We start from the raw sequence: 14,249 nt of genomic DNA, 5'->3' as shown, positions 1-14,249 counted from the left end.
CGGAAGAATAGTACTTCCGGGACTCCGAACTGCTGATTATGTCATCAGTACATCGCGGCGCAGAGCGATTATACAGAAAACTTGACCTCGCTAAGTGCGCCACTTGACCTCGTTACATAATCATGACCCCGACCTCGCACAATACAGTAATAATCAGTTGGTAATTGACTTTCAATCTTTCAATCCACTCAATCTTTCAATTCACTCATTCTCATTCACTCAGTTCATCAATCAATCAAAGCATATATAGCTGATTCATAATCAATTAAATGAACAGACAAATTCATATAGAATATAAAGAGATATTTTACAGAATTTTAAAACATATTAAGATAAAAATATTTAATAATTGATTTTAAATTGATTTTAAATTGATTCTGAATTGATTCTGAATTAATTATAGTAATAAAAATAGATTTAATCTATATATTTAAGTAATTAATAATTGATTGAAAATCAGTTGATAATCAATTCAGTATTATTATTAAATTCAAGAATAATTTCAGTATTGAATTGATTTTGAATTGATTTTAAATTGATTTTAAATTGATTCTGAATTAATTGTTAATTAATTATAGTAATAAAATAAATTCAATCTGTATATTTAAGTAATTAATAATTGATTGAAAATCAGTTAATAATCAATTCAGTGTAAATTATATAAACACTTACTTTATTATTAAATTCAAGAATAATTTCAGTATTAAATTGATTTTAAATTGATTTTAAATTGATTTTGAATTGATTGTAGAATTGATGGTAAATAATTAAGAAAGAAAGAGTGGTTTCAAATTACAAGAAAAGATGTATTGAGCGAGGTCAGGTAGTGGCACGGGCCACATTTGCGAGGTCAGCTTACATAACGAGGTCAAGTGGCGCACTTAGCGAGGTCAAGTTTTCTGCTTCCTGTACTGAGATCTGGCGATAGCGACAACAACAACCAGCTATTATGTATCTACTTTGCACCGCCGATTGATTATGATCTGCGCCGATGTCCGGCTCGAATGACTTCCGACCATACTTTTTATGCTCTCAGTAATCTTTAAATAATTCATCCGAGGCAGGAAGAGTGAACTCTTTTCGAGCCCCGCCAACCCTCCTGACAGGCGCATCTCCGTCTATCTACTTCCTGATGGCTTCACATCTTCCTTCTCTCCGACAGAGGCAAATTGGTATGAACTCTGCTCTAATGGTCCTATATTGAATGTGACTAATATATCCCTTTATTTATATAGCTTCTATTGAGAAGATCCTAAATCTGAACCATGAAGCGCCTCACCAGAATGACTTCCACAGCGACGCTGTTGGCCCTACTGGCCTAATACACTCCACTCCAATACTCAATGAAGATGGCGATCCCATATGGAAAGTGTTGGTGTTTGATAACTTGGGCCGTGATGTTATAAGCAGCGTTTTGCGAGTCAACGATCTTCGAACATGGGGTGTCACAATCCATCTGTAGGAGTGCTCTTGGAGTTAATTCGTGCTTTCAGGAGTATACTTTCTTTGCTAACGCATGGGAATTAGAAATATCAAAAGTCTTCGATGTCCAATTCCCGACGTTCCTGTGATATACTTTGTTGAGCCAACTCCGGAGAACATAAAGCTTATAACCTCAGACTTAGAAAGAGATATCTACTCGCCTGCATACGTGAACTTTATATCGTCGGTTCCACGACCACTCCTAGAGGACTTTGCCTCTCAAATAGCCTCCACGGAAACATCAGAAAAGGTTGCCCAGGTTTACGATCAGTATTTGAATTTTATCGTTTCGGAGCCGGATTTGTTCAGTTTGGGAATGGGGAAAGATATGTACTGGAAAATAAACAGCACCCAAACCACAGATGAGGAATTGGATAACATGATAGACAGAATTGTGAGTGGTTTGTTTAGCGTCAGTGTCACTATGGGTATGCTTCTCCTTAAATATTCTTTCATCCTAGTGCCTCTCACTAACGCAAGTGAAGGCTCCATTCCGATAATCAGATGTCCGAAAGGAGGAGCATCCGAGCTAATTGCGACTAAACTCGATCGCAAACTGAGGGACCACATATTAAATTCCAAAGATAACTTGTTCTCTAGCTCCTCCCAACGGCACGGTGCTGGGGCCCCATCAAGTCGTCCTGTTCTGATCATCGTCGACCGTAACGTGGACCTGGTGCCCATGCTCTCCCATTCCTGGACTTACCAATCACTGGTCCATGATGTCTTAAAAATGCATCTCAACCGTATCACGGTTGAGGTACCGGTCGACGACTCGAACCCCACAAAGGGTACAACCAAACGTTCATATGATTTGAGTGTGAACGATTTCTTTTGGAACCGCAACGCAAGCGTCCCTTTCCCGCAGGTGGCCGAAGACATTGACGCCGAATTAACGCGGTACAAAGAAGACGCGGCCGATATAACGAGAAAGACAGGCGCTTCTTCCATCGAAGATCTTCAAAACGACACCAGCGCATCGGCCCAACACCTCAAGGCAGCTATCACACTCTTGCCAGAGCTACGGGAGCGGAAGGCACTCCTCGACATGCACATGAACATCGCCACTGCTCTCCTCAAAGGAATTAAGGATCGACAATTAGATAATTTCTTCCAGCTCGAGGAAAATATTACGAAGCAGAATAAATCGCAAATTCTTGAAATATTATCCAAGCCTGACGGGGGCACAAATCCATTGGACAAGCTGAGGTTCTTCTTAATTTGGTTCTTAAGCACAGAGACAGACCTCTCCAGAACAGAACTGAACCGCTTTGAAGAGGTACTCATGCAGGCCGGATGTACCGACATTAGCGCAGTTGCATTCGTAAAAAGGGTCAGAGAAATAACTCGGATGACAATGATGACAACCGCTACCACCGCAACCACCCAACAACCTTCCTCCGACCTCTTCCGCGGTTTCTCTTCTCTCTCAAACCGTCTTACAGACCGCATCACCTCCGGCGCCCTTGGCGCGAATTTCGACTCCCTAATATCCGGCGTAAAGAACTTCCTCCCTGTAAACAAAGACCTAACTCTAACGAAAATCACGGAATCGATCATGGATCCCGCGGGCGCATCAAGTTCCGCGATTGCAATGACAGAGAATTACCTCTATTTCGACCCACGCAGCGCAAATGCACGAGGCGCCGTCCCACCGGCGGCCTCGACCCGAAACCAGCAAGGTGGGAGTAGCATGCCCGGCGCACTTGGCGGTACCGCACCAGGTACTGGTGCCAGCTTCGGCCAACGGCGACAGGGATTCAGCGAGGCAATCGTATTCACGGTGGGCGGTGGGAGCATGGATGAATATGGCAATCTTCAAGATTGGGCACATCGAACAGGGGGCGGTTCCCTAGCCGGCGGCGGTGGGCTGGGTGGCTCTTCGGGCCCGGCTGGTGGGGTCAGCGCTGGAGGTGGATCAGGGGTATCTGACGCGATGTCAAGACGAATTGTATATGGGAGCACGGATCTAGTTAATGCGACAGAGTTCTTGACTGAGGCGTTAGGCAAGCTTGGGAAAGAAAGCTGATTTCTAATACAATGTTTTCTCATTTTTTTTTATAATATATTGTTACCTCCCTCCAGCCTGATATAGTGCTCCCTTCTGAGAATGTATCACTCAGCACACACTTACCTGTCATCTCGTGTACGGCGCTAAAGGGTGATTTTTTATTCGAAGAGGCGTTTTTGATCTTTTAGCGACCTATTCAAACGACTTGAGAAATCGGTCTCATTTACTAAATATCAGAATGTGCAGCGTCTACAGGTAATGCCACATCATATAATGTTATTATGGAGTTTGCATCCCGCTTCCGAGTTTACAGTCATGTTATCATGCTGCAATATCTTATTCTTGACTAACCCTAACTTCCTACGCGCCTATCTGGACCACAAGGCCGCTATCACATGAAGATCATTTGGCCCCTGTCAGGCCTGAGCCTTTATGTATATTCCTATTGCAGTTATTAAAACAGTCTGATAATCGGCAGGTCTCGTTTTCCGTGTCGAATTATCATTGGCCGTTTAACTAATTTACAGTTACAGCCTAGGTCCACAGCAGCTTTCTCAGCTAGTGCAAGCAGGATGTTCAGCTTTAAGAGTTATCGGGATGCTGAGCGTTGGATACTAATGTTCTCTTGCTCCCTTATGTTGGTCAGGTTATTAGATAAATCCACTTGAGACATCGTGTCCCGCTAGGATTTCGGGCAGCCCTAGATATGAGTCCGACAATGTCCTACATATAATTCAGGCCGCGATATGTGTCTGTATCAACCGGGCAGACGGCAGCAACACAGCATATCCAATAGGAAGCGATAACTACTAGGATACACAATGTTAAAACGATCCGGCCCGCCAGAGGGTGAAAAACGCACTGCCCACACAGCTGCTCTCACTCAAGCACGCCCCTCGCCTTGGGAGATTTAAATCCATACGAGCGGTGTTGACGGGATGGTTCGCAGCACCAGGCTAGGTGCAGATGCCATCGGCTACCGGCAGCTGTCTCCTGAACTCAAAATCAGAGTGGTTGATCCCTCGAGTTTTACATGCACGACGTTGGCAATCCTGTAGCGGATGGGCGGGCGGTATGATCCATTCTAGAGGCCGTTCATCCATATCCGGATTATTCTCCACGTCCAGGGATGGCGGTTCCCTTGTAGGGCAGAGGAAGAAAGATGAAGAGGAATCATTACTGAGAAAACGGATATGTTTCATATCTGAGCAACAGAACCGCCGGTAGTTGAAAGGGTGCGGGATGTCTGCTCTGGGATTCTCGGGTATTTTGCTCTATTTTACGATGGCCATTGCTTGGGTTAAGTTTGGCGAACATTGCATCCTGGCAAATTGTGTTCCTGGGGTACTTTTCTCTTTCTATTCTGACATTTCTTCCTGCTTGTGTAGCTTCAAATCTACAGGTTGCATACGGAGTATTGTTGAGATTGGAACTATATGCAACCAAAATGCCAGGTCGCGAACACGCCGTACGATATCAAATCTCCCGAGAAGAATCAGGGGTTTTGAGGCACGTTCCGTTGCACGTTTTGTCTTCGTGGCTATAGATATATAAGTTAAAATATAGATTTTCATTTTTTATACTCAAGCTCAGTATTTATGGTGGCTGGGGTAAGCAGGACTTGACATCTTTATACTCATAGTGAAATTTCAATACGGTCCTCTCCAAACCATATCCATATACCCCCTTTTCCCGCGTCGATAGCCTGGAAAAATTCGTTCAGTTGTTAGTTGGTATAGAGCCAATGTGGCTCAATCCTAGGCTCTCTTCACAACCCAATCAATTCTACTGAATTTCCTAACCTCCAGGATTCCGAAGGCAAGTCTCAGCTCTCTCAGACTAATTGCCCCATTGAGAATTCCTGTCCTCCTCAGACGAGACAAGGTCCAACCCAAAGATATTATTAACACTTTACTCCCTGGCGAGCCCCTGTAACTCGATCCCAACTGGACCGTCCTTGCAACGTCCTTTGTCGTTTCAAATATTCTCTCTCGCTCTGACTTCACTTTCTACAGTCATGCCGTGCCATTGGCTATTTTGCTGCTCTCGATCCTGTCGACAATTGCTGTTGGTGATCCGATGGCAACTGCAGCACATCCAAAGCGTCAATTCTGTCAGCGTCACTGTCAACGTCCTGTGCTCCTTTTCCTCGTGTGCAATATGCCTACATAGTAGGATAGAATGTTGGTTTGGCTCAATAGTTAACTGGATAGACCTGGGATCTTGACAGCTGCTGATACCTGTTGGCGGACCCTTTTGACTTTTGTGTCAAGGTGCTTGATAGTTATCCTGTTATTTAGTTCAGCCCTCTCGCTCGCGGATTATGATATCTTGCATCCAATTAACTACGCATCATTCTCTGGCTACCTTGTCGGCTTGGCCTGCTTTAGTGTCTCCCCGACTCAAGGAGAGATAGTTGCAGTGGTCTTGTTGACCTCTGTACACGGTTTTAGAACCTCTGGCAAAATTATACATTCGGCAAAATGAGGATTAAATAATGTGCCCACTTTCGTTGAGCTTGGGCTGAGCCTTGAACCAGTTTTTATGCAGACAGGACACCGAATATAATAACCACGCCAATGTAGGAAGCAAGCCAGGGAAGTGCCGTCGTGCGACTACAAACCTCAGAGCAGCTCACCCTGATTAGTTGGCTTGCGGATATACTTATTTACCACCTACCGCCTGGCTATCCAACTTCATATCCTTCCCTTTGAACGCTCGCTCGTGCTGGACCCCAAGCCCACCGTTGATGACCGGGATCCAGGAGTAGCCTTTGTCTACATTTGTTTGGTTTGGCGACCTTCTTCTCCATCCAAGCCAGCCAAATTTTCTGTGATATTGCCAATGGACCGAAGCGAAGGCCTGGTACGGTACCCACTGCCATCTTCGCTCCGTGGTCCCTTCACATTCCGTCACATGAGAGTTGATTCTGCGCTGGCACTTCCTCCCATTCATACACCGTTTGTGGAGGAAAAGACTCCCAGTACAGCATATACGAGCTGGGCACAGCTGGCATACAATGTGCCATCTTCCTTGATCCCATACGGATTGCTTTGTTTTTTTCTATCGTCCTTTTTCTAGACAGATCCTGATGCTCGCTGGCCACCCCACAGAACCCAGTAAATATTCCGTCCGTTCCGGATTCTCCATTATTCAGCTCGTGAGGGTTTGTGTCATCCGCCATACTACCGATATCTAACGCCTACTCCTCCGATTAGTATTTCAGACGTGCATGATAATATCCTCTAGCGCTCTTGTCAGAATAGATTGTTCCCATGCACCATACGCCCCGCGTTTTACCTCTCTTCCTCCTTTCCACTCAGTGGGAATTTGACATATTGCCCTACATCATCAAACCCTGGACGTTTCAACCGCATGCTGTAGGGCTGCTGCGACCACACGGTTCCGCCTTGGCGGCAATGCCTATTTCCGTGCTTGATTTGTCAATTCGTCTATCTGATAACAGACCGTTATTTGACATGCTATGCCTAAAATATCTCTCCTGGGCTGGGCGGTGAGAGCCGGGCCACCGATTACAGATATGCTGCGGCATATGAGAGCTCTTAGCTGTCCATTCTACTGGTACCGTACTACCTGAATTGGGGTCATTTGAAAGCACCAATAGAAAGAACCTATTCTGCAGTTGGCATGCAACATATCTCCTTCTTGTCGAGTCCGCAGCCTCTGTTGGCCATTCCTTTGAGTCAATTGCATGACACACGATAGCTGCCCTCCAACATACTGCGCCCCATTTACACAGACTTTTTTTTTTCTCGAGCCATGGCTGACTTCTCAGAGAAGCACGTGGTTATTGCGCTATTTGTGTGACAGCCACTGATGCCCCTGGGTTTGAGCAAGTTGAAAGCGCCAGCGTGATGAAATCATTTCTGCTGACAGGCGTTTGTTTTGGTTGTCCTTTTTATCAATCTTATCACAGTCGCCTATTTTCTGTTAACCCCTCCTTCGGCGCTCTCCTATGCCGCGAGCCCCAAGCAATCCGGTGCTATTTCTTTAAATTTGGCCGACTAGAGGGTCATCAAATTTCACCATGTCTACCCTATCCCTATCAATAGTTCGCATCAAGGCTAGGTGAACTCTGAGCGAAGTCGGGGTCCCGGATTGTCGAATGCCGGAAGCGTGATCATAATCCCTATCCTCCTAATTCGATATCCCGCTATCGTCAGGCCGGAAAATCCAAACCCCCACACAAGGTCAGCCGTTAATTGGAAAGATGTTATTATCTTTGCCTGTCACATCCTCCCTGGTGCCACGGCAGGTCCAAGGTATTGGTACTGTTGCATATCTCTCATTGCTTTCTGTCATAATAATCTACACACCCTTATTGGGTACACTCTCCCAACACTGAGTGGAATATGCGATGGAGGAATGGGACGAACTATATAATGGAGTTGTTCTCCCGCCCTTATCCTCGTCATCTTGATTGCAGTTCTATATCAGGATCCCCTTCACTAGTATCTTCTGAGTCGAACACGACTACTTATTGTCATTTCCTGCCACTGGTTTTACATAGCGCGTCTACGCACCTCCTTTGAAAGATCTTCTTGTCTCATTACGTGGTCTCCATTAGTTCAGGATTTCATTGCTCCATCCAGAACCGGCTATTGCACATTCTGTACGGCGCTGCTTCTGTGCCTGTTCATTAATCTACGTCAACCATTTCCGCTATACAGCTCCAAGCACAAGTGTTAAAATGGAGAGCATGACCCCAATGGAGACGCCTTCTTATCTCCTTGACCCAGGCCACAATTCTTGTATTGGCAGAAACATTGTTATTGATTGTCCCGAGTGTAAGGGGGGTCCGCGGTAAGTGCTGAGGCTGAACTACACACTCTCCAGAAGTTCATACACTTAACCAATCGTTCTTCCAAAGTTATACGTGCGCGCGTTGCCACCAGAGGGGTATTTTACGATACCCTTGCTGGCAATGCCAGCCGCAAGAAGCTGTTAGGCAGGCTATAGCCATGCGTTCTGCCCCGGCAAGTGCAATTTCATAACATCAGGAACAAACGGTAAGTGAAACCCACCTCTCTCAAACAGCCATGAACTGTTGAATGGGCTCCACTGGAGGGAGCGGGTAATACACCCCCTGATTTCATTTATTGTACTGATCAACTTAATAGATTGCTAGGGAGCTTGCTCCCGATTGAAGCCGTACTCATATTAACTTCGTGGTATGAGGCGACTACATATTTAGGGACTTACTTAAGACGGCTGGCCGAATAGAGGCGATATTTCAACTCGTTTTTGCTACAATTGATGGCCTCTACAAACAAATTGCACCCATTTCCCTCTTAAAATGGTTACTTGGAAGCGTCCAACTTTCGCCCCGGCCGGCATCCTTGTATAGTGATATAATTTCCTTCTTCTATCTTTCTTGCGCCTTGTATTCTCCACAACCCTTCCATGATCCCTCCCCCACTTTCTACGTTCCATGGCATCTTTCTATTTCCTTTCACAAACTTAAGATATTCTGATATGTGCAGCTCCTACATTTCTACCGAGGGGCGTTAAGAAAATGGGCGCTAGAGAATGGCGCATAGGTATTTGGTGACATATGCATTCACGAGCTCTAACGATTTTCTTTTCTTCCATTCGTCCCTCTTATTCCTTGTCAGTTTCGGCTATATCATTTGGCATGCGCGGCTGAGAAATTTAACGCCAGGTGCGTTAGAGGGATTGCGATTGGAACGGGTGTGGAAACGGCGATAGGAGTGAGATTGGGACCCCCCTGACCCTTTGTGTGTTTGACCTCAAGCTATTCATGATTTATTCAACCCGCATAGAGGTTGACTTTAGGGAATTCTCTCTCTTTTTGTTTATTATTATTTTTTCTCTCGCTGTCTTACACTCGCTCCAGACGACTTACCTATCAAATTAGGTTATGAATATGAACCACTATGACACCAATAATTTATACTACAATCTATTCCGACCTTGTATATGCACACAGCTTATTCTAGTACGACATGCACACCCCGTAAACGTGACAAACCCCATATCACAAATAAGATAGTTAATATGTATGCGGTACGCACAGAACAATGCATACCAATATCCTAGGAAAGACCACATACCTACCACCAAGATACGTATACCGATCAAGTCATGCGCGGTCAACGTGGCTGGATACCTGTGACCTCAAAAATGGGACTAAGCAACGCTGAAATACAAAAATAAGTCTTCTATCCATCCACTCGGCACTCCCCGCTTTTGTCGCGTCGGTTATTGAAAAAAGTAGCCTCTAGTCGCGGGACAAAATAAAATATGGAGAGGTGGGGAGAATTGTACAGTACTTAGCAGGAATTGTGGGGATGAGATTAATGAAGCAAAACAGAAGAACCAAGATTTTCAAGAACGAGAGGTTGAGTAGATATGCCCTGCATATAAACAGCACATGATGCAGAGAGTGAAACAGCCCGCAGATAAAATAAATCATGATATCAGCCACCTAGTTAAAAAATCATTTCCGAAACTCGCAGATGCCAGATCAAAATCAAATCCCTGAATCTCACGTTCAACGCCTAGCCCCACCTAAATAGTATCTCCAAGGAAAAAGAAACGCCACATTCGTCCCTCTGCATTCCCCTCGGTAAACCCGTCTGCTCAATCGGCGAGTCTATGTATATGTAAATCCAGTTAGAAGATCGTTATCTTGCATAATGAAGTACAGTAACCATATAAAAAAAGATATCAGCAAAAAAACCGAATATCTACATAGTAGATACGAACCTGTAGCTAACCAACGTATCCACGCGATGATTGCTAGTACTGAAACTTCTCAGCTGCACCTTCTCCCCATTCTCAATTTCCTTGGCATCACTATCACCCCACTCCATGGGTACCTCGGAATCGGCGTCTGCATACACGAGCACGTTGAATGTACAGTTACCATCCAGGACGGGGAGGAAGGTGACAGAAGCGGTGATCTGGCGGAAGATCGCTTGAATTTCTTCTTGGATCTCCTTTTCGGATTTCTCGGGTGGAGGGGTTGCGGTGGAGGCCGGATTTGTGGGGCTGAAATTTCACATCGTTGTTACGAGCAAGTTAGCCAGAGATTTTGAGCACGGCGAACTATATGTACACATTTTGTAGCCGAGTGGCAAGGAGTTGGCTATTAGTCCACGTACATAAGAGCATTCTCGTTATCGGGTGACACCTTTTGCGCGGATCGACTCCGGGAAGATCTGCTGTTGCTGAATATTTGGACCTGCCATTACCATAAAGAGTCAGAGTCGCATCGACTTGGCATCTTCATTGTGGTGGGATGAAAGTGTTTTAAGCCTACGTCGAACTGCCATCTTTCGACATGCTCCCCTGTATCCTTGCTTGTGATCACAATGACGAGCTTGGATATCTTGCCTCCAATCATCCACTTGTTGAGCTGCGACATGATCTTTTTTATATAAGCTTTGACTTGGTCGTCGGAGGACACTAGGTAGACACTTATTAGAGAACGGGGGTACGGAGAAACAGGTAGCCAGCCACCAACCAAGCATATTCAGGCCATATTTCTTGACGCTGTGAAAACCCATCAGCATCAATTCTTCTTGCCCATTCAAGAATTATCCTGTGTGCCCTCACGCTGTGAAATCATCCGCTGGATATACCCCGCGTTGGAACCTATGACGTCTGGTCGTTAGCTTGCTTTACCCCCCCCCCCCCCCCCTCTTTGCGCTGGCCGCTTCTTCTTGCCCGGGTCTGCACGTACAGGATTGAATGTATGGAGTACTCGAACTACAAATATCAGCATCTGTTCAATAGACTGTCTGGTATTTGGTAAGCTCGCTTACAAATTCCGCAACTAATTTCGAGGACCCTAAACTCCAATTATCAGATTGAACTCATGTGGTGCGGGGTGCCGGTTCATTCAAAGACGAGCAACAGACGAGCAACAGACCCTTCAGTGACAACTTATGGACTTTTGACTTCTCTTTTTGCGTAGACATTTTGGCAGAGTATGTGTATCAATGAGTGAATATGAGAAGATGGAGGATGAAGATCAGTAACTAGCAATTGCTCGTATAACGACTAGACGGCGTGTCGAGCAAGAAGATGAGAAAATGCCATCGCTGGATGTTTTCTTGTTTACTCTCTCGGCGTCGCTACGGCAATCGCCAAGTCACGTTAACTACTCCGCGCTCGGCCCACCTTCCTTTCTGGGCCGGACTTAGCAGAGCCGCAAATTCTCGCCGAAAATCTTTGAGTTCCAAAAAGAGAACTTAAAATCTCCACCGAACACAGAAGGCTGCCCACCGTGAGATATTGGATGAATTACCCAGCAACAATACCAGTGACGCCTGATACCCGACGTCAATGCGGATATCCCGATGCGAGGATGTCTGCAGTCAGTCAAATGGCTGACCTCAGCAGTGCGGCAGTCCCAGTCCCTTACTTCGTCAACTAGATTCCCGCGCCGGCTTTTCAATACCTCGACCCTCCACTATGCGCAAGGCAGGAAGCCAGTCTCGGAGCTAGAGCAACGCATCGCAGCAATCCCAATTGAACGCTTCCGGAATTTCTGCATCGTTGCCCACGTTGACCATGGCAAAAGTACGCTTTCCGACCGTCTCCTCGAACTTACTGGCACAATCGAGGCGGGTGCGAACAAGCAGGTTCTGGACAAGCTGGATGTTGAACGAGAGCGTGGTATCACCGTCAAGGCACAGACATGCAGCATGCTCTACAATCACCAGGGCGAAGACTACCTGCTGCATCTCGTCGATACCCCTGGTCATGTCGATTTCCGTGCTGAAGTGTCGCGGAGTTACGCGAGTTGTGGAGGGGCCTTACTGCTCGTTGACGCTAGCCAGGGGATCCAAGCGCAGACGGTAGCCAACTTCTACCTTGCCTTTGCCGAGGGTCTCAAGCTGGTGCCGGTCATAAATAAAGTCGATTTACCCTCCGCAGACCCTGAACGCGCTCTAGACCAGATGAAAAACACATTCGAGTTGGACCCCAAGTCCGCTGTGCTAGTATCTGCAAAAACCGGGCTAAATGTGGAACAACTTTTACCAACGGTCATCGAGCAGGTTCCTGCGTACGTTCTATTTTTCTTTTTTCTTTTTCTTTTTATTTTTATTTTTTGGGATCCAAACCCTAGTTAAGAAGCTGTTCCCTGGTGCTAACACGCACACATTATTTAGGCCTGTTGGAGATCATACAAAACCTCTCCGAATGCTTCTTGTCGACTCATGGTACTCGACCTACAAAGGTGTCATTCTCCTCGTTCGAATATTTGACGGTGAGGTTAGAGCAGGCGATCAGGTTGTATCATTTGCGACTGGGTTGAAATACTTTGTGGGGGAAGTCGGCATTATGTATCCGGGACAAACCGCCCAGTCTGTTCTCCGGGCCGGGCAAGTTGGTTATATTTACTTCAATCCGGCTATGAAGCGCAGCCAGGAAGCCAAAGTAGGCGACACGTATACAAAGGTTGGCTCAGAGAAACTGGTCCAGCCGCTCCCTGGATTCGAGGAACCTAAGGCCATGGTGTTTGTCGCAGCATACCCCGTGGATGCCAGCGACTTCCCTCACCTTGAAGACAGCATTAACCAGCTCACATTGAATGACCGTAGCGTCACATTGCAAAAGGAGTCGTCCGAGGCGTTAGGCGCTGGGTTTCGACTCGGTTTTCTTGGAACCCTCCATTGTTCCGTTTTTGAGGATCGTCTACGACAGGAACATGGCGCGAGCATTATTATCACACCACCAACCGTGCCATTTAAAGTTATATGGAAAGACGGGAAGGAAGAAATCGTCACAAATCCCGCTCTCTTCCCCGAAGAAGAAACGCTGCGCGCAAAAGTAGCTGAACTGCAGGAGCCATTCGTCCTAGCTACACTGACGTTCCCTGAAGAGTACCTAGGAAGAGTCATAGAACTTTGCGAATCCAACAGAGGCGAGCAGAAGAACCTTGAGTTCTTCACGTCAACCCAGGTGATTCTCAAATACGAATTGCCCCTGGCCCAGCTAGTTGATGACTTCTTCGGCAAACTCAAAGGATCCACAAAGGGCTATGCCAGCTTGGACTACGAAGAATCCGGTTGGCGACGTAGCAATATCTCCAAACTCCAACTTCTCGTAAACAAGGTCCCTGTCGATGCGGTGTCGCGCGTTGTGCATGCGAGTCAGGTGCAGCGGCTAGGACGTTTGTGGGTGAGCAAGTTCAAGGAGCATGTTGACCGACAAATGTTTGAAATAGTGATACAAGCCGCTGTGGGCCGGAATGTTGTGGCGAGAGAATCGATCAAGCCGTTCAGAAAAGACGTGCTGCAGAAGCTGCATGCTTCTGATATTACACGACGAAAGAAGCTGCTGGAGAAACAGAAAGAAGGGCGGAAGAGACTCAAGGCTGTTGGGAATGTGGTGATTGAACATAAGGCTTTCCAGGCCTTTTTGGCGAAATAATTCAATCTGTTTTTTATTTTTATTTTTTTTTCCCGCCCCATGTAGAATATATATCAGCTATACCACTGCTGTTTTTTGGGTCATCTTTTGCTGTACATTTTTTGCATCTGATATAGCTAGAGCATATTTGGGCGTTGACACACCGTTTTTGTTTTGTCTTTTATATATCCCCGATAAGATCAACTCGATTTCAACAGGAAAATAAAATAATTATCAAATTCAATTCCTACTCAAACCATTCAAGACGTTGTGAGTCGCGCTGTCCACAAAGTCGTCGCGGGCGGGCCAGGAAAAAGTTTTCGTCGCCAACCCCGCCATCGCCGAAAAA

The 14,249-nt window shown here is 46.0% G+C and overlaps 3 protein-coding genes across 3 annotated transcripts; 2 read left to right on the top strand and 1 right to left on the bottom strand.

The window, feature by feature from the left end:
- Positions 1–913: 913 nt before the first annotated feature.
- BDCG_06621 (SNARE docking complex subunit) lies at positions 914–3,860 on the top strand. The gene is made up of 4 exons (XM_045422373.1): positions 914–1,172; positions 1,236–1,458; positions 1,528–1,910; positions 1,968–3,860. The coding sequence occupies exons 1-4, from the start codon at positions 1,133–1,135 to the stop codon at positions 3,509–3,511; spliced, it is 2,190 nt and encodes a 729-aa protein (XP_045278027.1). The 5' UTR covers positions 914–1,132; the 3' UTR covers positions 3,512–3,860.
- A 5,439-nt stretch (positions 3,861–9,299) lies between these two features.
- Positions 9,300–14,228, bottom strand: BDCG_06619 (mitotic spindle assembly checkpoint protein MAD2). The gene is made up of 9 exons (XM_045422372.1): positions 11,412–14,228; positions 11,305–11,330; positions 11,223–11,248; positions 11,096–11,134; positions 11,004–11,032; positions 10,800–10,945; positions 10,642–10,721; positions 10,244–10,528; positions 9,300–10,130 (listed from the first exon to the last, which is right to left on the bottom strand). The coding sequence occupies exons 1-9, from the start codon at positions 11,458–11,460 to the stop codon at positions 10,118–10,120; spliced, it is 693 nt and encodes a 230-aa protein (XP_045278026.1). The 5' UTR covers positions 11,461–14,228; the 3' UTR covers positions 9,300–10,117.
- Positions 11,700–14,216, top strand: BDCG_06618 (translation factor GUF1, mitochondrial). The gene is made up of 2 exons (XM_045422371.1): positions 11,700–12,551; positions 12,658–14,216. The coding sequence occupies exons 1-2, from the start codon at positions 11,842–11,844 to the stop codon at positions 13,919–13,921; spliced, it is 1,974 nt and encodes a 657-aa protein (XP_045278025.1). The 5' UTR covers positions 11,700–11,841; the 3' UTR covers positions 13,922–14,216.
- Positions 14,229–14,249: the final 21 nt, after the last annotated feature.

Source organism: Blastomyces dermatitidis, assembly GCF_000003525.1.
Source record: "Blastomyces dermatitidis ER-3 genomic scaffold supercont1.7, whole genome shotgun sequence".
Classification (NCBI taxonomy): domain Eukaryota; kingdom Fungi; phylum Ascomycota; class Eurotiomycetes; order Onygenales; family Ajellomycetaceae; genus Blastomyces; species Blastomyces dermatitidis.
The sequence above is the reverse complement of the archived record's forward strand: the minus strand, read 5'-3'. Positions and strand labels throughout refer to the sequence as shown.

What these genes read in the sequence shown, in the direction of transcription:
- BDCG_06621 (XM_045422373.1), top strand. Translation starts at nt 1,133, where the DNA reads ATGGCTTCACATCTTCCTTCTCTCCGACAGAGGCAAATTG. An exon ending in TGGGGTGTCACAATCCATCT is followed by an intron (nt 1,459 to 1,527) that starts GTAGGAGTGCTC and finishes CATGGGAATTAG; the next exon opens with AAATATCAAAAGTCTTCGAT. An exon ending in TAGCGTCAGTGTCACTATGG is followed by an intron (nt 1,911 to 1,967) that starts GTATGCTTCTCC and finishes ACGCAAGTGAAG; the next exon opens with GCTCCATTCCGATAATCAGA.
- BDCG_06619 (XM_045422372.1), bottom strand. Translation starts at nt 11,460, where the DNA reads ATGTCTACGCAAAAAGAGAAGTCAAAAGTCCATAAGTTGTCACTGAAG. An exon ending in TACTCCATACATTCAATCCT is followed by an intron (nt 11,135 to 11,222) that starts GTACGTGCAGAC and finishes CAGACGTCATAG; the next exon opens with GTTCCAACGCGGGGTATATC. An exon ending in ATATGGCCTGAATATGCTTG is followed by an intron (nt 10,946 to 11,003) that starts GTTGGTGGCTGG and finishes GTGTCTACCTAG; the next exon opens with TGTCCTCCGACGACCAAGTC.
- BDCG_06618 (XM_045422371.1), top strand. Translation starts at nt 11,842, where the DNA reads ATGCGAGGATGTCTGCAGTCAGTCAAATGGCTGACCTCAGCAGTGCGG. An exon ending in GTCATCGAGCAGGTTCCTGC is followed by an intron (nt 12,552 to 12,657) that starts GTACGTTCTATT and finishes CACATTATTTAG; the next exon opens with GCCTGTTGGAGATCATACAA.